Raw genomic sequence first — 23,079 nt, forward strand, 5'->3', positions numbered from 1 at the left:
CATATACACATATACATATACACATATACATACATACATATATATATATAATAGGAGGAATATATACATATTCTAACTAGGGTTAGTATACATCTACACTTATCTACAGTTTACAATATCCTAGTGGCAGGTGAGTAATAGGAGGAGTGGTTGTGGTTTTATCTGTTTCTCGGTTTAACTGCACAAGAAAACAAACAATTTTACTGATTAAAGTTATGGGGATGCACAAGGGCGACACTGAGCAGTAATGCTTCGCTTCTGAGCAAAATATTTCAACTTAAGCACTAGAACGATGGAGCATAACAAGTCAACATGGTTTTCTTCGTCAGCGAGCCGCCATCCAAGAGCGAATACGAGAACTGTTTAAGGCACTTGCCTTATAGACACATAATACCAAACACTTACCTCACTGTTGCATGCACTGCATCTCAACCGATCCTCCCGGCCCAGCCCCTGAGTAAACAGAGAACAGGATACAAAGGCTTTGAACAGTTCAACCGCTACACAGAAGGAGTTATTAGTATTTAAGCGCTATTGTTGCCTTCACAATAGGTGCGCCAGTACACATATACATTATTTACTTTCAATACTTTAGGTGCTGCGTGTTATTTGGCAGTAACAACTTGTGTGGTCCATAAAGCAAGATATAACTAAAATTAATTACCTAAATAATTAAAGGCCTTACAGTATAAATGTTACGCATTAGCAATTAGTGGGATTTATCCCTGTTAATGCTGGACGTGGTAATGGAAAGACATGCTGGAAGAGAGAGAGAGAGAGAGAGAGAGAGAGAGAGAGAGAGAGAGAGAGAAACAATTGCTAAACCCAGAGCTTATATGCATGACATGTGGGAGCTCCTTTTGATAGATGTTAATGGCATATAATTATAGAACAGTGCTATTAAGTGAGGTGATTTTACAAGAGGCCCGTTGCCCCTGGCACAGTGGCCTGATTGCTGAGAGTGTTTGGCTAATGAATGGAAATGCATGTATGTTTGCAATGATGGGAATTATCAAACCATGAGAGAGAGGAAGAGAGAGAGAAAGAGAGAGAGAGAGAGAGAGAGAGAGAGAGAGAGAGAGAGAGAGAGAGAGAGTATGACATCTAGACCAGACCACTTAGGATTACGCTTGCTGCTCACGTTTGCAGGACCCTCTGAATAGGGTGAGGTCTTCACAGGCGTATCAAGGTAACTCGACAAGTACCACACACAATTTAAGGAGTTGAAGATTTGCCTTGGATTCCAATTGTTCTTGACAAGAGAACAATTTGACAAGAAGACAATTTAAAAGGTTAATTTGAATAAATGCATAAATAAATAAAATGAGAATCTATAATTTGAGTTTCGGCTGTTGTATAACGGACAACTTGTTTGTTGTTTACGTTGCTCTCAATCATCATAAACAACAGAGTGTCTAATGGACCGTGTCCAATTTTAGCTAACGCAGTTCATCTAAATACAAGATATTCAATGCAAAGAGAATTTTGATTAAAGGAAAGTGTACTAATGTTAACTTGAATGAATCCAACATACAAAACTATTTTATCTTAACAAGCAGGTCTTTGAAAATTCTTAAACATAATTTTAGCCAAGGCCACATCTGGCAGACCTGCCTTTAAACACAGCAAATGTAGTTCGCTTTTTACAGACTGCTCAGCATCTGGCCCAATATAATCATATGCACTTTCCCCTTCTTGTCATTTGCTCCACAACTTTGAGGTCTATTTCATATGGCTTGAATTACATATTTGGGAAAGAGTATTATTTTTCACATAAGACCACTTCCATTAACTGGTACTGAAAACAGATGGCAGCCTTTTCATAAAGAATGGAAAACATATTTATACGTCGGTATATGGGGCAAGTGATTGCAGCCGGGTTGACGTGAGCTTTATTCTGAGCAGTAATAGACCATGTAGTCCTTGTTCTGTGGTATCTCAATCCTCAGTCTCCACCCGACAACCCCATCTCCAAAACACAGTCCTCTCTGTCTCCGTCTGTCCTCTGCAGAGTCAGTAGTCCCTGGTATTGTACACTGCATGCCTGATTGCAGTTGCCCTAATGTCTCCTATGCCCTTGTACACTACAGAGGGTCTCACTCCACCAGGAGCACCCTCCGTCTAATGAGGGTCAAAGGTCACTATGTGGTGTGCCTAGAGAAGGCGGGCTCTCCCTGGCCCACTCAGTCACTGACTCTGGCACTATATTTAAATCAGGCCTCTGGCATTCTGCTGGCACTCTGAGGCCATCTCTTAACTAGTTCCTGGCTGCTAATTAGTTTTGCACCATGCTATTTGTCTCCCCAAGCATGGTCAGGAGGGGGAGGGGTGGACTAAATAGAGCAGGACGCACACACACAGAAATTATGACGTTTACATGCAACTTCTTCTCCTCCATGTCACACACAATACCCACGCCAAAGCTAGCAAGGTCCAGATCATGTGTCTGTAGTGCATGTTTACAAAAGAGAAAACATTTCAAGCATTTTCTACTTTTTCTTCCTCTCTGTTTGGATCAAGATTAGTGCTTTGCCATAACAACTAGTCAGTAAATGTTCTTAGTGAAATTAGAGGAGCACATGCAATTTGCCTGGTTTTTAACCCTTTCCTTGCCGAAACAGCTTTTAACGGTCCGTGTGCCCAAAGCACAAAGCACTCACCAGTCAAATCATTATTGGATTACATTTTCTAGCTTTATAAAATGTGGTTAAGGAGCACTTTAGGCGTTTGCTCCTGACCTGCTTTAGGGAGCTATTGGACCAAAAGTGACAGGTCAATCACCACAGCCAGAGTATCTCCCCTCTTCTCCCCTCTCATTTTCTGATCTGCTCTCTCTTCTCCCTCTCTCTCCCCTCTCCTCCTTTCCTCTTCCCTCCTGTCCCTTTCTCTCCCCTCTCCTCCTATCCCTCTCTCTCCCTCTCTTCCCTCCTCTCCCTCTCTCCTTTCCTCCTCTCTTCTCCCTCTCTCCCTCTCTTCCCTCCTCTCCTTGTCTCTCACTTCTCCTCGTCTCCTCCTTTCTCTACCCTCCTCTGCACCCCCTCCCTGTCTCTCTCCCCCTCCCTCTCCCTCTCCCTCTTTCTCCCTCTTTCCCCTCCTCTTCTGCTCTTTCTTTCCACCTTCTCTATCACCTATTCTCTCTATCTCTCTCTGTCTCTCTCTCTTCTCTATTCTTCAAACTACTGTTCATTCCAAAAGGTGTGTGTATGTTGCATAGGCGTGTGTGTGTAAGTGTGTATAGGTGTGCGTGTGTGTGTAAGTGTGTATAGGTGTGCGTGTGTGTGTAAGTGTGTATAGGTGTGCGTGTGTGTGTATGTGTGTATAGGTGTGCATGTGTGTGTAAGTGTGTATAGGTGTGCTTGTGTGTGTAAGTGTGTATAGGTGTGCGTGTGTGTGTAAGTGTGTATAGGTGTGCGTGTGTGTGTAAGTGTGTATAGGTGTGCGTGTGTGTGTAGGTTTGTGCATGTTTGGTCCTGTACACTTCAAGCAAAACACTGTGGAGTCAAGGAAGACACTCTAGAATATTCACACACATATGCACACAAGTTTATTTACTCCCTAAATAATCTATTTGGCATTGGTGTGTTCACACATGTGCACACATGAAGTGTATTTTTAGAGCTCCAAAAGTAGCTTCCAGCTGCACTTGTCACTAATAAAGAGTTTCATGTGAGTTGATCAACTATGTGTGCAATGGATACACTCAACGGGGCAATAAAATTAGCATGTGTTGTGTAAGTCATGTATTATTCCTGCTTCTACAATAAGAAATCCATTTATTTTTAGGAAGAAAAATGGATCTGCCCACATGGCCTAAGTAGTCTATAAAATGAAGACAAATCCTTTGACACTCTTTGTCACTCTGGAAAAATGCTTCTTTTGATCACCGTAATCTAACTGTGGATTTGAGTCTCTATTCTGGAATAGTTTAGGCATGATGGTGAAGGACATCCACTGGTTTTAATTTTATATGAAAAAACAATAGACCTGTGTATGTGTGTGTGTGTGTGTGTGTGTGTGTGTGTGTGTTCGTGCGTGCGTGCGTGCGTACATGCATGCGTACGTGCGTGTGTATGTATGCAGGATTTGACTGTGTGCATGTGTCTCTGCCTCTGTGTTTCCTTTTGTGGGTGTGTGTGTATGTGTGTGTGTGTGTGTGTGTGTGTGTGTGCGTGTGCATGAGAGAGAGAGACAGAGAGTTCTGACAATATGTGCAACAATTTTGAAAAAGCACGGCAGGATTTGTGGTGGTCTCAGAATCAGAGAGCCGGTGTTTATGGAGAGGCGACTGCATAAACAGGGTTTAGGGAGACTTTCTGCAGACTTCCAGCCTATCCGCCATCAAAAGACCCAAAGCCCTTAAAGCAGTATTAACTGCTGGGACAACTGATCAGACTGCTGGCAGATTCAAGTCACAGTCTAAACACTACAGCCTAAAACAGAAACAGGCACAAACAAAAGGTGCAGTGCTCTCGTTTCATTCTCCTCCATGCTGGGGCGGTCCTGATAATTACCACCATCACTTAAACATACCAGGAGACTTCCCTTTTCTAATCTCCTGCCTGGGATACCCCTGCCTGATGGAGATGCATTACGTGCCAGAGACTCTATTTTAGCAATAAAAACTGTGCCGCAAGGTAACACACTCCACTTCTGCATCAATTTCCCATAATGCTTTGGAGCTTGGAAGTTGAGAAAGTTTTAGTGCTTGGTCTCCTGGCCCCATTATGGACGTCTCTCTTCTCTCACCGAGGTTGGAATCCATTTGTGTTTGCGCCAAGCGTGCGGGGTTTAATTAAACAGAACTAACCACAGGACCCATCGGTTGCAGTTAATCACTACGCTGGGCTATTGATGACCAGGGTGCGGTGCAGATGATGGACGATAGCGTGTGCGTATTCATCACCCAGGCCGCTGAGCCTGCCCTGCGAACCCTGGGGTGAGGACAGCCCCCCCCCCACCTCCTCCACCTGCAGCAGCTCCACCTGCAGGACCTGTGGCACCGCAGCACAGAGGCGGGGAGCATGCACCACTCTGGCTGCAAGATAAAAGATGACCCCTCACACCCGCGACCCCCTCGGAGAGACCATGCACAGCCAGACCCTCCGGAACCTCAATTAAAAAAGACAAATTGAGAGAGTGCCAAAAAAAAGGTAAAACACCACCGTGTACGCTGCCTTCCTGTTTGTCATGGGGAGGATGGAGGTGAGTGTGTGGAGGGTGTTGAGGTGCTGGTAGAGAGTGTTGAGGTGCTGGTGGAGAGTGCTGAGGTGCTGGTGGAGAGTGTTGAGATGCTGATGTAGAGTGTTGAGGTGCTGGTGGAGAGTGTTGAGGTGCTGGTGGAGAGTGTTGAGGTGCTGGTGGAGGGTGTTGAGGTGCTGGTGGAGAGTGTTGAGGTGCTGGTGGAGGGTGTTGAGGTGCTGGTGGAGAGTGTTGAGGTGCTGGTGGAGGGTGTTGAGGTGCTGGTGGAGAGTGTTGAGGTGCTGGTGGAGGGTGTTGAGGTGCTGGTGGAGGGTGTTGAGGTGCTGGTGGAGAGTGTTGAGGTGCTGGTGGAGGGTGTTGAGGTGCTGGTGGAGAGTGTTGAGGTGCTGGTGGAGAGTGTTGAGGTGCTGTTAGAGGGTGTTGAGGTGCTGGTGGAGAGTGTTGAGGTGCTGGTGGAGGGTGTTTGTATACACATACTAATGGGAGTGACACTAGGACCAGATGTGCACTTTGGGCATGTATAGGGTAACATTCAAATAAGTGTTCAGAAGGATGAGTATTTGCTCAGCACTGAGTGTGTGTGTGTGTGTGTGTGTGTGTGTGTGTGTGTGTGTGTGTGTGTGTGTGTGTGTGTGTGTGTATGTGTGTGTGTGTGTGTGTGAGAGTGTGCTGTACCTTCGTGACCCAGGTGAGCAGGCAGCTGTGATGGGACACCAGGTGTCTGCAGTCGCAGAATCTCCTGAGCGGCTCTCCCTCCAACTGCACGTCCCTGCAGATGAAGCACTCTGCCATTTCTGCAAAGACATAAATATAAGAATTAACACCCACATACCCTCACAAGGTCAGTTAAAGTATTACCATCTATAAGCACAGTGTCTGAGCAAGTGGCCTTTTGAAAAAGAGAAAGATGTAGGATTATACACCAAGTAATACAAGATCAGCACACTTTTGAGACTGTTGAGGAAGTACAGAAACCAAAACATAATAATAAATAGCACTGATCATAACCGAGGCCATTCAGAAGCCTTGGTACCGAGTGCAGACCTCTGTAGTGTCTGTCCGTTACTGGGTTAATACAGGAATCATTTGCACAACATTAACCATACGCTGTGCAATTATTTGATTAGGGCATGTGGAGGGAAACGGGGGAGTTAATCCGCACCTCCCTCCAGCTGGATATTACCTTGTCAATTTGTCATTTTGTCACACCTAACAGCGATTCACTTGAATCTGTTTTTGTCAACTCGTCATTAATAGGCACGTTCACTCGAGGTGCCGCCTCAGATAGAATCTAAACGGAAAATTATATGGGACCGCCGTAAACAGAGGACAAATTAACTATCTGAGGCAAAAAAATAAGCAATTACATCAGGCAGTGACTGTTCCTTAATGAACACTTAATCAACCATTAACACCTAAGTGCTTTCAGGGAAAAAATCATTATTCCGGTTTGATTTGCTGTGCAAATATTATGGACTATAAGGAGAATTTGTATTAGAGCTCTGGAATAAGTCATCCATTTTAGATTTCAGAAGAAGAGCTTCAATTAGTACGTCTGAGTGAGCTTTGGGATAAGAACTCAAAAAGCTTCCCCTGAAATAAACACAGCACACGTTCACTTGAGCACCCTGCTTCTGAGAGCCAACCGAAATGTCAAACACACATCTGCTTCAAATTCATCATGTTTCATTCGTATCATGTCACTAGTGTGCATGAATTCACCTAATACTTACTTCCCTCTATTTACACAAAATTACAAGACGGGAGTGCAGAAGCTCCCTGCTGAGAACAGAGGAGATGTTATTAGGTCTTTGCGTCTTTTCTCTTGCCACGGCGGAGAGTTGGGGAGCGGGGGAGGGGTGAGCCGTCCTCGGCGCAGAGGGACGCGCTACTGCGCATGTGGTTTATGTCAGACCGTCCCAGGCCATCCCGGTCTTCGCCACCATGGCATCAAAGGTCCCCACGCCGCCGCAGTCCGGACCTGTCACGCGTCCAGACTCGGCCTTCCAAGGCCCTTCGCTCCCAGCACCAAACGCTTCCTTCTGAAAAGGAGCCATCACTAATAGTTTTTGCATTCCACTTTATTAGAAGCAAACTGAGTGAATCTTGCCATCTGGGACCTAACAGACAGAGATGGGAAATGCGACCATGTGTGCGAGAATTTCACTGACGGCTTCATCTTTAAAGAGGATTCATGGTTAAAAGAAAGCATGTGTGTCTGGGAAGGCCAATTCCGTGAGAGACATATGAAGACATGGCCTCCTGTGTTGGCCTCAGACCCTGGGAAAGGTAGTTAGGGAAGTCTGAGTAAGCCTGCAGTTCAGGACTTGTGTATCTTCAGGAGGTGGTCCATTCAACTACACAAACTGTGCACTGTTACTGCGACAGACTCAGTCAAATTCTGAAAAGGTCACTGCAATAAGTTCAGCACAGTAGCATAAGGCTTATTACACACAAATACAAATACTCGCCAGACGTTCTGATGATGTTGACAGCTGTTTGCCAAAAGGACGAATGGACATCATGCTATTAAACCATGTAGCTGTGTGTGTGTGTGTGTGTGCTGCTGTGAGACAGGAAGTGTGTGTCAAGCTGTGCAGTAATGAGAATACATATACATCTCATCTCATGACTGAAAAATGACCCCCCCTTCTCTCCCTTTCTTGCTCTCTGTCTCTCTCGATCCTGCTTTCTCTCTCTCCCTCATCAGAGCCTCCCTCTGTTGGTGAGGTGTTTATTTAATGCTACCATGACTGAAGCTTTTCATAATTTTATTAAATACTGTCAGCCTTGATAAGACTCCACACCCACCAATCAGAGGTCCATTCCTTACCCCCATAAGTGAAGCTACACACACACGCACACACACGCACGCACACACACACACATACAGACACAAACACACACAGACACACACACACACAGGCACACTAATGAGCACAGACTCAGAAGTGCTAATGAAGGCACTCGAATAACACATTAACTGCGTATACACATGAGTATGCACGCACTCACCCAGCTGACTACGCCAAATGCCATTTAAAGGAACATTCCTCAGCTATGTGCATTCCATTAACTCATATTAGCTGCATGCAGAAAAACACCACAGCGCGCTCAGTTCCCTCTTCTGAACTTCAAATGGGCCCTCACTCTTTCCCCTCTCCTTTTCTATATCTCTCCTCCCTCTTCCTCTCAATCCATCTCTCCCCCTCTATTTCACTCTCTCCATCTGTCTTCCTCTCTCTCTCTCTCTCTCTCTCTCTCTCTCATGCTGTGGGCCTTGTCTGCTCTTTGCTGTAAACCAGCACTGTAAGGCAATCTGAAGAGGACACTTCATCCCAGCAGACCTGAAGCTACTCCTCCATACTCCTCCATCAAACACCAGCCAACCAAACAGAAGCACATTCTGCCACTGATTAATCCAGCTTCATGACACAAACTCTTGCCTGTGAGGTCGCATCATTTTCAGAAGCACTGAAGCATTCAGTCTTTCTGAAAGCATCGAGTGGATCGGCCGTTCGCTAGTGTGTGTGGAGGCTTGTTTAGGAAGTGCCGTGGTTTCCTGCGTGCGCTTCTTTCTGTTCTCCAGCTCTCTTCTCCTGCACATACATTTTCCACAGTCGTCCATTTCCTGACTAGAGAAGGAAAATGTTTTTCTTACTGGGCCATTATAGTCTTATAGTGGGAGTTTGATAACCTCACCAAAATACACACACACACACACATACCCTCCTCTCACAAGTCCTGTCTGTGATGACCTGGACTCAGTAACAGAGAGGCTGACTTTAGACAGACACAACACAAAGATGTAATAAAGCATGTTGTGTAGAGGCCCTGGGGGGCGGGGCTGAGCCCGGCCCCTCCCCTTCACTGCCTCCCACCTCTGCTTTATCCTCAGCATCATCAACAAAGCCTTTCTGAAAATCACGATCATTCTTCATGGTGCAGTCACAGCAGGAAGAGAAAGGGCACGAATGACAGTGGTTCAGCGCCAACTAAATATTTAAGGCAGGTGCTTGGCTGTGTCATGAGAAAACAAATGCACTTTGCAACAGACAGGAATTGGTGTCATAGAGTTTATAGACTTCCAGTTTCCAGTTTCACTGTTTTGAAAGTGCAGAGCTGACAGAGGTGTGGGGATCCCAGAAAGCGCACATCGGCGTTCAAGCTGTGAGCTCAGCATGTGTGTGAGCTCAGTGTGTGTGTGTGTGTGTGTGTGTGTGTGAGCTCAGTGACAGTGCTTCGACAGTCTGCTTGTTCGTGACCCAGAAGACCGCCCAGGACATTGGCAGCTTCCTATCGAGCTCGTGACATCACTGGCTGCGCTTCAGACTGCTCCACGGTTGACCTTTTGACCTCTTGTAAAAATCATCAGTTTATGTTGCCACATCACACATTTGTTGAACATTACGGCAAAAAAATGATAGACAGAATTACCTGAATGGGACTGAATTAAAATGTGCTGTCGTTAACAATCCTGCACTGCAAAAACAGCACTACTTGAAATAAGCTAAATATTCCTAAATATGACAATTTATTCTTGTTTTGAGAAAAAAAATCTGCCAATGGGGTAAGCAAAAGTTGCTTGTCTAGAATTCTTAAAACTAGCAAATGAATCTAACTTGTGTATTTTTAAATTAAAGAAAATTGTGCTTCTTACAAGCAAAAATTGCTTTTCTTAAGAAATATTTTTTTAAAATGAGTGTGACAAAATCTTGATTAAGCTGATTTCAAGATTTTCTATGCTTAATTTAAGAAAATGTGACTCATAACAAGAGTTTTGTAGAAAATCTTTCCTGAAATAAATTATGCTTTCTTGATGTCTTGCTGATTTAAAGAATTATTTGCTTACTTTAGGATTTTACACCTTAATTTAAATTATTCATGTAACAAAAAAAGCTTACTACAGGACAAGTTTTCTTAAAACTAATTGTTTTTTTCAAGACAAACAAGACAATTTGTTTTATTTTAAAATCAAGGCACTAGAAGCATTCTTGATTTTTGCATTTTTATTAACACAGCAATAGGTCAGCAATTGTATTTTGACAGTCTTTATATGTCCATCCAAACAGCACGCCTAACATTACCTAAATTTTTAGCCGGGTACTGTGTAGCATTGCCACTAAGTGCTTAATCCAGATACTCAAATGGGGAATACTAACTACTAAGATCAAAAATACATTTCCCTGCAGCATAAAAACCAATATTCTAACATATGGTTTCCATTATCTCAGAAGAACATCTTTAAAGATCTCAGAAACAAACATGTGTTGAACCACTTTTCTGAAAAAAACAAACACAGGGAAGTAGACTCTAAGAGAGACTCACTCAATGAATGACTTCCACTCACCAAGCGCCTTCTTGTAAGAGGGGGTTGAATCACTGTCATGGATGGAATCTTTGAGTATTTCAGTTTGCAAGATAGACAGCAACGTGGAAATGTACTTTGGGTATGTGAGGTGTAGGGCATAGTAATATGCCATGAGGTAGAGCAGTCCCTCATAAAGATACTTTCGGTCAAAGGTGGTCACTGGTGTGGTTCCAACAGCAATCATGCAGTTGCCTTCAGAGACGAGCAGAACTGGGCAAGCCAGGGGTCGCCGACGAAGGTAGCCTTCATGGTCTTCTGAAGTCTACATGCCAGAAAAGAATGAGGATGATTAGAGCAGAACCTCAACAAACACACACCCAACTAAAACACCTAATAGTCAAATGATAATAGTAAAAACTGTAACTATATATTAAGCAGATTGTGTGAATGTACATTACAAGTACCAGACGTACTACAGCAATTTTAAATAAAAAGGTACAGAAACAAGCCCTTAATGATATGGGGGAAAATATCCTTGTGATTTTTCTGCATATTATGTGATTGTGATTTAATCTTAGGTGCCAAGAACTTCACGTACATCACAAAGACACAGCTGAATCTACCATCATTGGAGAACTTGGAGCCACATTACAGCCTAAAATTGACTCATTATTCTTTGTAGGTTTTATTAACCTCAGGATATCATAGACCTGAACCTTAAGAATATTTAGAGCATCTCCACTCAGTAAATTTCATAAAGTGAAAGCATGATTAAGTGCAAAGTAAACAATAATTGCACATATAATATTGCATTCTCACCTTTAGGACATAGAAAAAAGCCTCACAGATGCTCAGCTTCTTAGGTGGTAGTGTGCTGGAAGGGAAGAGCAGTGGAAGGGCTCTGAACACAGCTGTTGCATCTTCCACTGGTTTGACAAAAGACAAATAAAACGATCAATCACAGCGAATAATGCAATATACAAAACATAAACTTAGACAAATCAAGGTACTGTAGAATTACCTCCATCCAAAGTTTTTGGAGGCTTCATTACTTTCTTCATGACACCATAGAACTGCACCTTTGAGTAGAAGATTTCCCATCTATCCTTCATCTCAGATATGTATCTGGAATTGGATGGTTGAATAATCCTCTGCAGCTCATCCAGGACCTGAAAAATACAGACAGAAAAGACTGGCTCTATATCTGGTCTTGACAATAACCACTTAAACACGAGGGCTATAGTATTTAAAGAATTGGAAAATTATATAAAAGTTTCCCTAAAGGAATGCTGGGATGGCTAAAAGAAGTGAGTACTGCTTACATGGTCCAGTTCTCTGAAACAAGGGTATGCCTCTAGAACCCTCACTGGTCTGTCTTGCTCCTTTATTGCATCAGAGTTAATTAATTGTCTTCTACTCTCGTACTCCAGGTTAAGCAGTTGGGTTACAGCAGCTTTGTTTGGTTTCTTAGTCTTGTATATTTCTTGGAGTCTTGTAGTGTCTTTCCTGGGTTTTCGGACTGTCAAAGAAGTCAGCTGAACCAGCTAAGCACAGAGCAGATGTGTACAATTCATTTGCAGTGTCTATTAATAATATTCACCCCTTGGATGTTTTACCCATTTATTACTTTTCTAAATCAATCATGGTCAACAAAATTTGGCTTTTTGAAAGAGAAAAAGGTACAAAAAACCCTTTGTAAAGTGAAAACTAAATCCTACAAACCGATTAAATTAAAATATGTGATTGCATAATGTTGACAACCTTTAAAGTGGCTGACCAAATAACACACGTTACTACAGGGTAGAGTTGGACAGAAAGATTAAATACAGATATAGACAGTGTATTTACACAGGGCTAATTTCACATAAAATTGCATAAGCACTTTAGGTCTCTAGAGATGCAAGAATGTATAGCAAAAATATCAGTAAATTGTTGTAAAATTTAAAATGTGTGCATTTGATAAATTTGTAGGCCATTTGTTTAAAGCCAAAATGAAAGAAAACCACCAACAGCCCTTCTACTGGGTATCTGGTAAGTGTGTGTTGGTAAAATTAATTTTAACTGCATAAAAGAAACTGGTGTGTCCTCAGTTTTTTTCAATAAGCAATAAAGCAGAACTTACTTCTTCACATTTGTGCACTGCAAGCCATAGAGCTCGACGCCTCAGGAAATGTTCAGGACCAGGAAAGAGATCTTTGATGTCATCTCGGGACAGTGAAGACAGCAGGTCTTCTCCAACATTTGCTTCTGCAATAGAAGTTTCCAATTATCACTAGATTACATAATCCATAATTCGTGTTATAAATAGGTACAACATTGATGCATATCATTATCATTTTAAATTGTCTGGACACTGTAACGAACAATGTGCTCTCAGAGAACGCAGCTGACGTCACGCCTGAAAGACCGCCAACGAACCCTAGCCGAGTGGAAGCGGACGTGTGCGTGTATTGATGGGACTCCTTTAAAGCCATTTTTTAAAGTGCATTTTTCCTTTAAAATTGTTTAATTCAATCAAGTCTAACATAAAAAACAAGGTTATTTCTCAATTATTTGTCTATATGCTACTACTGCTTAATTTCTGTATGTTTTTTTTTATATGGAGTTATGAGAGTTATGAGTCTCTCTCTCGCTCACTCTATGTGTGTGAAAATACGGAGTTTTTGTTTTTATAATCTAATAACAGTCTCACACTATGACTGATTCCCTGTACTGATGCGAAGGTGAATGTGCAGATTAATATATAAAACGACTCCGATAGCCGCGTATCGATTAATTTAATTAATTTCACCGAGCTGTTCAAGAACCGGATCTTTTGGAAACGACTCATCACTATTATGTACTGGAAGAGGTTTTTCGGGCATAAAGCACGTTATACAACAGCCGTACACATTAACATTACCTAAAATTAACAGCCTCCAAACATTACCTTTCAGGGGTGGGTTTCCCGAAACGTTCGTAGCGCCAAGTACTTCGTAACCTCGTATGAAACGTATGAGGTTAAGAAGTACTTAGCACTACGAACGTTTCGGGAAACCCACCCCTGACCTGCTCTAAATAGAATTTCAACTAGATACACAACCGCTTAGCGCCATTAGATCACGACAGATATTGGATAGTCCTGCCCTGTCCGGGACCATGCTAATATGGCCAAACCTGGTGGAAACTTTTAAAGACGAATTTTGAAAATGCCACAATTTTAATTGCCATTAAATCATGACGTTTTGCACACTACTGTTGAAAGAATTCACAGAGACTGAAACTGAGAACGGCACAGGAATGCTTTAATAACTCCCTGCATCAAGATGTGCCTAGCCTAGCATGCTAGCGACATAACACAAAATAGATTAACACTAAACAAAGAAAAAAACTGTTACATACCTTTCAGAGTGGAAATTGTTATTTCGTCCAGTTTCTCCATAACTTGCCTTCAATTCTTCACTAGTTGTACCATGAAATCACATCCAAACTTGAACCTCAGTAGCACTAACCCTACAGTCTAACCGTCGTCTTTAACCGTCGGCGCGAAAGTTGTAACGATACCATCTCCAGGAGTGTGGGGGAGGGGATGGAGATAGTTTAGTTCACGTTTTATTTATAAGCATATATATATATATATATATATATATATATATATATATATATATATATATATATATATATATATATATATATATATATATATATATATATATATATAATATAATTTTTTTTTTAAATAAACGAGTGAATGTGTACTATTATTTATTCCAGCTTTTGTAAGGCGACTTATGATAAACCGTATACCTCTTAATAGACTAATCCAGGTTTTCTTAGGTTCATGGGTAAATGAGTTCACAGACCAGCAAAGCAAAATGATTTGGCGCTGTGTTATATGCTTCGTTTTTGTGGGTCTGACCCTCAAATCCTACTCAGTCATATTAGTTCTGCACATAGCCATAGTCCAGATTTCCATGTAGTTTGTGGTATAGATGGATGTGTCAAAGAGTATCGTGTTTACAACATGAAGAATAACTCATTAATTGTGAGTGCTGTTAATTATAGTGGTTTTCCTGTATTTGGGCTTGTGTGAAATATTTATGTGATAAATTCATCATTACATTGTTTTGAATTACAACAGTATAATACCATTTGCTATGACAGATTACATGTCATGTAAAATTGAGATTCCAAACATGGCACAAGCAACAGAACTGATTATAGATTTGATATGACCTATGCTGTCATATCAATATATTATAAATATCTCATCTGATATATTATAAAAGGTACTCTGTTTTACATGGATGGATTGGATCATTAGATGGTGGTTTTGGACAGTTTTACAGCAATTTAAAAATTTTTTATTGTGGCCATTTGTAGCAAGAGACTGACATTCGAACGCTGTAGTTGGTACATGATTATTATGGTGAAGATTTGCTAAAGGTGTTCATCTGTTTGACCTGGCCTAAAGTGAACGCTATGAGTTGTGCTGTATGTTATGTCTTTCAAATGGGGCTTGCTTAACTGTGTTTTATGTTTACCAACTGCTTTGAGTCTTGCAGCTTTTGTTCATGTAAGACCACATGTTGTATGAAACATTATGACAGCCATTATTTCAAACTTGAGTCATTAAGTACATTTCTTAAATCGAGAATTTGTTTAAGTGGCCTTATTCTTTAAATAAGAAGAATAATCTTATTCTTATTCTAGAATTTCAACCAAACCATAGTCATACCCTGTAATTGGTAAATAAAGCTCAAGATGAGCTGAAATATCTTATTTAGAAAAAGTTAGACAAATGTTCTTAGAATGAGCTTAATTTTCTTGTACAAAACTTGCTTGTTAAGAATATTTTTTCTTTTTAGACAAAAATAAGAAATAAAGTCCATAAACAAGGGTTTTTTACTTTCTTAAAAATCGTTTTTTGCAGTGTGCTAGTTCACACCTGACAAAGCCTTTTGCAAACAGTTAGGATTACAAAAACACTGTCTACAGAATCACTTTCTGGATGAAATAATATAATAATTTACATTACAGAAACAGTTTAACTTGTAGAGAAATCAGATGCTGAATGGTACTGTGAATGCAGTTATAAAAACATTTAAAAACCGAACACCACTGCAGGCTAACTCGCTCCCCAGTGCATTAAATACATTAGCTAGAAAGCCAGCAACTTTTTTACACTTGGTGAGTAGCCGGTTAAAAAACAAATCTGTAATCTCTTATTCTACTGACATTCTGCTTGCTGCAGTAAAGCATCCAGGAGCCCAAACGCTTTGTTGTGTGCTGGTTCTCTGTTAATTACCTCACAGACCGTCCAGGGCGCAGAACACTGACGACACTTCCCTGTTCTCCTGTGTGCGGAGTGCATGTGTACAAATATGTACATTACTCTGCTTGTTAGACAAGAAATCTACATACAGCTTGAGATATAATTAACTGTGTTGCGAACAGTTGCTGTTCTCATTTAAATAGAATACTATAGTACTACTGCTTATTTTAAGTTTTCACAGACAAAAAACCCCTTCATTTCTGTTGCATAGTTGGACTTCATGCAGTGGTTAAACTCTAAACACTCAGATCTCTCTTCCATCTCTGGGTATGTGTGTGTGGTTTGTGTTTTGGCGTTTATAGGACGTCAGCATTTAAGTTACATCAAGAACAGATCTAAGAGACCGAGAGGTCACTCCCCCACAGCTGGACAGAACCCAGCTCAGGGCTGGAGGAGGAACAGACGTGGAAGGAGGCCGCATCCACAGACGGGCCCACAGCCTCCTCTGAGGCGGCTCCTGGATCGGCCGCCCTGGGCTCCCACTCTTACTCTACTAGGCTAACATTCAGTGGACATGAAAGGTGTGTATGAGCGAATGTGAGCAGTCTGGCCTGAAGCCGCATCCCAGCCTGGGGAGCTCTTCCCTTTTTAATCTACTGATCGAGTCTTTGATTCGCCAGGCTGTTATTCGCAGAGCCGCTGAGGCCCGGCACACAACTGGGATTTTTCCTTGCTTTTTTTTTTAGGAAGACGTGGAGGTTGCCTGTCATCAGAACTCTTGTCTCAAACCCAGATAAACTGCTGTTTCAGGGTTCGCTGTCTCCCAGGGCCCTTCTCAGAATCACGTTCGTGTCCTCAGGTACAGCGCATAGTCGTTCAGTATCCATAAAGGCAATGTAATTAGGTGTACGAGCTGTGATTGAAATCCAGTGAAGCCTTTGTAAGCACTTATTCTTACTGACCAGGCAAACGCCGACGGCCAGGCCTCGTTAGACGTCTGCGCAGCCTTGAAACACGATGGAAAATGATCACAATACATCCTTTGAGCCAAATGCTGTCAAACTGCAATTGAATCAGTGTGATAATAGAACTGGTGCTTTTCCACCTAGAGACGAAGGGGAAGAGAAAGGCGGTGCTGGTGCCCTTTGACCTCCGGGCAGTGGAAGCCACTCCAGAGCAGAGCTGTGGGTCTGGATCACTGTTCCCAGTGCACTGTAGTGCATTCTGGGGGAAAGGGACTTGTAAGACTGTGACATTTTCGAGTGATCACATAAAGTGTGTGCTGTGTACTAATGAGCAGCAGTGGAGAGGCTGGTGGAGGGATGTCAGCGCGTGGGAGTGTGTGAGGTAGTCGGGACAGGCACTGTCCCAGTACCTTGGCTGTTTCACAAAGAGCTGTACGTGTGTGTGTGTGTGTGTGTGTGTGTGTGTGTGTGTGTGTGTGTTGGGGTTGTGTGTTAACGCCAGTCTCCGAGGCTCTGCGGCCAAACGCCTCCACAGGCTGCTTTCTCTGCGTGTCTCTTCCACACTGGAAGTCTCGCTCTGTCTCGTTCCGTCTCGCTCCACATTTCTGAGACCTCCACCTGTACTTGTTAGCTGAAGCACCCACACCACCCCCTGCCTCTGTCTCCCTTTCTCTCGTGCTCCCTCTCGCTGGGCAGAGGGCCGACGTGTGCTGTGCGCTAAACCATACCACCAGGCTAAAGCCACTGATACCTCCAGCCTGGAGAGGCGAGGAAGCTGGGGGTTAAACAAGAACAAAACTACTGGCAGAGCATTCATAAAAGTGTCAGCAAGGTGACCTTCACCAATTATTTCCTCTCTACCAAACAATACCTCTCTCTCTTTCTGTCTCTCTCATTCTGTCTATCTGTGTCTCTCTGTCTGTCTGTCTGTCTGTCTGTCTCTCTCTCTCTTTCTCTCTCTCTCTCTCTAGTTCAGGATGCATGTGCTCATTACTATCATTATGGCAAGCCCTCAGGGTCTTTCTCTCGCACAGCAAAACAGACTCATCTCTACAGCTTGTGAGAAAACACTGGAATAATGCTGGGAAGGAAACAGTCTGTGAGCGGACCGGCGTGCCGCTGACGCACACGTCTCCAGCAGATCCGTGGCTTCCATAATTAACTGTCAACTTTCTCAGTCACTGAGTGTGTAGCCTCCCAATACAAGGTTAGCAATGAAGTATCTGCATGGAGTCAGTTTCCAAACACCTTGTGACAGATTAACAAAACTTCCCCGCAGATGTCAACGCCGTTACTCTGTTCCTGTCGCACAAAGATGGAAGGAGGAACGTGGGGTTGTCACCTCCAGACACAACAGTTAGATGTTCTCTCACTCACATTCTGAGCTCAACTGTAACAGTCAATATGCATCCTGTCAGAATTACAATACATATGTCTGTAAGGTGACTTAAAATAGCTTCTCAAAGTGCATCGGTGTTTCTTTTGATTAAACAGACGGGGCCTTCAAGAAAGGGATGGGGAAGTCAAAGGTGAGGTTTTCAGGAGCGAAATAGCCGTACTCTGGTGTGATCATCAGACCACCAAGCAGGAAACCTGTCAGGAAAACGTTTCTTGCCTCCCCTTAACATGCACATACACACTAGTTTTTCTCGTTTTATGGTTAGAAATCATTTTAATAGGTTTCAGCTGCCAACACTCGAGTTTCTAAAACTAAAATATGATAGAATGCTTCCCAGATTAATGCCTGACTCCTTTTGTGTTCCCACACAATAAGGCAATAAAGGAACAACCAGGGTTTGGCAACCCTAGTTGCTGCCGAGGCAGTCTACAATGAGACCTGAAGGAAGTGTGTGTGGTGCAAACATCTGAGCAGAGCTGGAGAATCAATTCACAAGGAGCCGATTCACCACTAAAGCTTCCACATCAGGCCGATGGAGGAGGACTTTAAATTCAATTATCAGTGATGTTGTTAATGACCCCATTAGAGAAAGAATAATGGTGAATTAGGCCAGACTGGGTGAGGGATGGTCCATGTGACAGCCATCTGGCTCAAACAGGAGGCAAAACACACAGTAAAAAAAAGGTGTTGGAAAAAAACTGGAGAGGATTGTGTTATGGCATTAAAGCGTCCAAATCTGTGTGTGAGGCTCCACCATATGGCTTCATCTATCTTGTCTCTTACAGTGTGGTGTCTCTGTCAACATCTCCCTTGTGACAAACAGCTGGTAGAGGCCAACAAGAGGAGGTGGTGGACGTCTTCGTCACACCTTTAAAGTGTCCAGCTGTATTTTTTGATGAAAGAGCTTAAATTTGTTGCCCGTCTGGTCATTCTTATCTGTGTCGGCAAAGCGAAGAGGCTTTGAGTCAGTTTGTTCGCACCATGGCAAAGGACTCGAGGGGTCAATCCATTAGCAAACATTAGTGCTCTTTCAATTTGTGAAGGCAGGCTGGACTACCTTCAGCCTCGCCTGGCTCGTGGCTGTGCTGAAGAGGACATTCGGTTCATTTGTTTCAATTTCCTGATATGTAGTGTAATGGGTCAGGCATGTGTGGACGATGAGGGGCGGGACGAGCGGCAGCCGCACGGAGTAGCGGGAGTCAGGAAGACGACCGTTTCTTTTTAAACACGCTCGACGTTACACAATTTCTCAACAACAACAATAGATTTTTGAAAAAAAGGACAGAATCTCACTCGTTACATCAGTCTTTTTTCATAAGAATCTGCGTGGAAATATCAGGATTTAAAGAGCTAGATGAGAAGACTTAAAGCTTAATTTGTCTCTGAATCACTGTGTTATCTGTAGCTTTAATTGGGTCTGATTGAGCTCCTGACCTGGAAATGAACTTGCAGTAAAATTGGTCAGTAAAGGCAAATCAAAGAATAAAATCTAATTCAAAGAGCTGCTGTTAGATGTTTTTAGAACTAAATATGCAGTCAGAGGTGAAAGCAGCAAGCTAATTAGCTAGAATCAGAACAGAACACGAGCAGCAACCTGATTGGCTGAGAAGACAATATAAAAACCAGAAGCCTCAAGCACTTCAACCAGTATGATGATCCAGATTGTGGTTCAACTTCAACTCTGTTCCCATCTTTCATTAACCATTGGACCCTTAAACCTGTTTAAACTTCTGTTAGTTGGATTCAAATAGTTTGCTGTAATCTATGAATATAAGAGCATAATATGGCTTTTGTGAATAGCAATGAACATGAAGTCCTCCAGGATACAGATTATGAATGCATATGCAGTAAATGTATATGAATATGCATATGAATTTAAATATTTCCCTCTTAAAGCAGGCTCAGCCCGGCTCAGTCAGCTTTAAATGTTTCTCTTAATTATTACTTTTATTATGTTAAGTAGCCATGATAATGATTACAGAACGGATCTGATTTGAAACTGATATGTTTCCATCTACTGTGTAAAAAAGAGCCCAGACAGGCAAATTCAATTTTATTAGGCCTATGCCTTCAATGAATATTCATTAGTGACATTTATTTCTCTGCATTTCTCTCTTTCAAGTCATTCTAAGCTATATGAGATAATGAGAACAGTTTGAATATACAGCACATGTTTGATACAGCTGAGAGCTGGGACTTAACAGGCATTTAAACACATCTTAAAAACATGACTGACATTTTTGGCTGTGTCAGCCATTATTACCAGCACTTCTCATTCAGCTAACAGTGAAGTGAAAGGAGCTCCAGGAGTCACCAGATAACAGGAGAAGAACCGCAGTAAGGCAGGAGATGTACTCCAAACATCGGATAAATTCTAATACTTCCAATAATACTTCAGATGTACGTCAGAAAATGCATCCAAATTACATCAGGAATCTTGTGTTTCAACTGTGCAGCCTGTAAAGACTTAGCTAATCTGTCTTCTGACAATCCAGAAATGTGATGTTTGCAAAAAAAGTGTGTTTTTCATAGAGTAGACTAGTTCATAGACTCGTCCTTCGTGTCTGTGTAAGGGAGCATGTGGACCTGCTGGACAGGAGATTTTAGAAGGTTTTAGAGTTTGGACAAATATGGCAACAGACCACTCCCAATAATACTTACACATCAAAACTATTGACACTTATTAGAACCCAAAAACTCGAGGCACTCCATGGCAACATCTGTGTTTGGTTCATAGATTACAAATTAGTCAGATGGAAAAATGTAAAAACTTATCTGAAACTGATTGAATTACTGACATGACATCATAACAGAAAACTGGGCTGACTGTTATCATCCGTAACTTACCTGCAGTGGTAACTTTGTAGGCATCTGCACAGACATTGCTAGAGGGAACGTCATGTTCGATGTCCATCCTTCCTCAGTGTGAAGTTGCTGTTGTTGTGTGCGTGCGACTCCTCCCAGTTTTAATGCCTCTCAAACACTTTCACTTTCCTTGTTCTTGCTCTATTTCCCAGAAGCCTTCTGCCAACCGAACACTCCGAACATTCCCTGAGGACGTCGATGTGCCCTTTAACATCTGTTTCTCCCCCTTATCTCAACCATGTAAAACACACACACACCAACGCAAATGCACAGGCAGGCCCCAAATCTTTTCTGCAGCTGTGTTCTAGTTTCTGTTTATTCAGGAAATAGGAAAACAGAAAGCCAATCAGAACCCTCCTCCTTTATTTAAAGGTCCTTCCTACACAGGAAGTGACTTCACCAACCAGTTTAAAAAAGTCTGCCTGACTCTAGTAGTGTGAACTTACTGTACAATCTGAGTGGGTTTGGTATGTTACATCCTAGATGTTTTATGCCTGTAGAGCCTTTTTTTTATTTTACAATGATCACATATGTGGTTAAAGTGTACCTTATGTGAGTTGTGTTATTTAGTTCCTTTGGTTTAAGGTTGGCAAGCACATGAGATTACTGAGAGCTGATGTATTCTGCCTGTCATGGTCAAGATGGACTTTCTGATTTTCGTTAAGTACCGTTCACTTTTGTTTAAGCCTTGTTTTACAATAACTACAGCAGCAACCTGTCTGGCTGCCAACAAAATCCGCCCCTGTTGTGCAGTGTCAATATGGTCCAGCAGCAAATGTGTGTATGACTCACACAGAAAGAGTACTAGGACTGACTCAGATAAAAGAGTCACACCAAAAGAATCACTAGGACTGACTCAGATAAAAGAGTCACATCAAAAGAATCACTAGGACAGACTCAGATAAAAGTCACTAAGTCACTAAGACTGACTTAGACGTAATGACTCTACACTGTCCAGGAAGATGGGTGTCCCCAACTTGCTGCTCTCGGACTGTGATGGACCGGCAGACAAGGGAGAGACCTACCCTTGAGAACAGATGTACAAGAGCATTAGCTATCTGCCTTGTCTTAACATTCCGTAACAGAAAAGCTTCAGGGTACTGCAGGACATAGTCACATATGACTAAAATACAACTATTTCCTGACTTACTCCTTTCCAATGGGCCCACTATGTCCACTCATGACGTTGTAAAAAATGTGTGCAAATTTGGCCGTGTAAAACGTGCACCAATACGATCTAGTGTTTTATGTTTACCAAGATGTCCTGACAAAGGTATGGAGTAGCCCAGTTTCATTACTGTTAGCCTCATGGCTGCCGGAACTAGGAGTTCAAGTTCATCTTTATACTGGTATAGAATACCTTTCCTCATCATATAAACTTCTTCATCTAGACCCATACTCTGCTGTTTCACACCAACCATCTTTTGATACCTTATTGAACCTTGGCTGCAAAGTTGGATCCTGAGCACCATATTGCAGTATGACAATATTTGATGGTATAGGGAGATCCACCAGGATCTCTGGTTTTGGTGTGGGCTCTTCCTGGTCTATCTGTGTGGTCCTGTACTTTGCAGAAGTACTTGCAGAAGTCTACCTCTATTTCACTATCTTGGAAAGTTATCCACAGTAGAAGCATCTAACCTCTTCTTTACAGGTTCTTGTTAGCTTGTCGTCTTGAGGTGTTCTGGATGATGTTATGGGTAGAAGATGCCTACTCTGAACATATGTTCTGGTATTGGCATGACCATGACCCCCATCTCCCCTTACAGACTTATGGCTGGAGTGCAGATTGTAGCTGAAGTTGATAGGTCCTTGACTCCTCCTTGCAGAGATGAACACTTCCGCCATCTGTGCTGACTCTTCAGCTGTCTTTGGGTTTCAGTCCTTGAACCACACCTGCATCTCTGGGTTCACCATCCGCAGAAATTGCTCCAAAATCATCACCTCGGATATCTCCTTCACTGTTTTCTGTTATGGTCTGATCCATTTATACCTGTCAAGTTTTTTATTTAAAAATAAGGGGAAATTACCGCTGGTTGCTGCGAGCATTCCCACCAGCCCAACCAAGGTCCAGGACCTCTTATAT

At 42.4% G+C, this 23,079-nt stretch overlaps 2 protein-coding genes across 2 annotated transcripts in view; both read right to left on the reverse strand.

Moving 5' to 3' along the window:
- LOC143491453 (uncharacterized) overlaps positions 1 to 21,301 on the reverse strand; it is an 86,560-nt gene extending 65,259 nt beyond the window's left edge. The window contains exons 1-3 of the mRNA XM_076990477.1: positions 20,976 to 21,301; positions 5,875 to 5,993; positions 406 to 453 (exon numbers count right to left, since the gene is read on the reverse strand). Of these exons, the coding sequence (XP_076846592.1) occupies positions 406 to 453; positions 5,875 to 5,993; positions 20,976 to 21,042 (234 nt within the window). The 5' untranslated portion in view covers positions 21,043 to 21,301. The remainder of the gene's footprint in view (positions 1 to 405; positions 454 to 5,874; positions 5,994 to 20,975) is intronic.
- LOC143491467 (uncharacterized) lies at positions 10,117 to 14,087 on the reverse strand. Its single transcript, XM_076990495.1, has 6 exons — positions 13,892 to 14,087; positions 12,633 to 12,757; positions 11,833 to 12,054; positions 11,532 to 11,679; positions 11,330 to 11,436; positions 10,117 to 10,832 (listed from the first exon to the last, which is right to left on the reverse strand). Exons 1-6 carry the CDS (start codon positions 13,929 to 13,931, stop codon positions 10,524 to 10,526), a joined length of 951 nt encoding a protein of 316 aa, XP_076846610.1. The 5' UTR covers positions 13,932 to 14,087; the 3' UTR covers positions 10,117 to 10,523.
- Positions 21,302 to 23,079: the final 1,778 nt, after the last annotated feature.

This window comes from Brachyhypopomus gauderio, unplaced genomic scaffold, assembly GCF_052324685.1.
Source record: "Brachyhypopomus gauderio isolate BG-103 unplaced genomic scaffold, BGAUD_0.2 sc75, whole genome shotgun sequence".
NCBI lineage: Eukaryota > Metazoa > Chordata > Actinopteri > Gymnotiformes > Hypopomidae > Brachyhypopomus > Brachyhypopomus gauderio.

Coding starts and splice junctions, on each gene's coding strand:
- LOC143491467 (XM_076990495.1), bottom strand. CDS start 13,931: ATGGAGAAACTGGACGAAATAACAATTTCCACTCTGAAAG. Junction 12,055..12,632: donor CAGTGCACAAATGTGAAGAA/GTAAGTTCTGCT, acceptor CTCTGTGCTTAG/CTGGTTCAGCTGACTTCTTT. Junction 10,833..11,329: donor CTTTTTTCTATGTCCTAAAG/GTGAGAATGCAA, acceptor TCTGGCATGTAG/ACTTCAGAAGACCATGAAGG.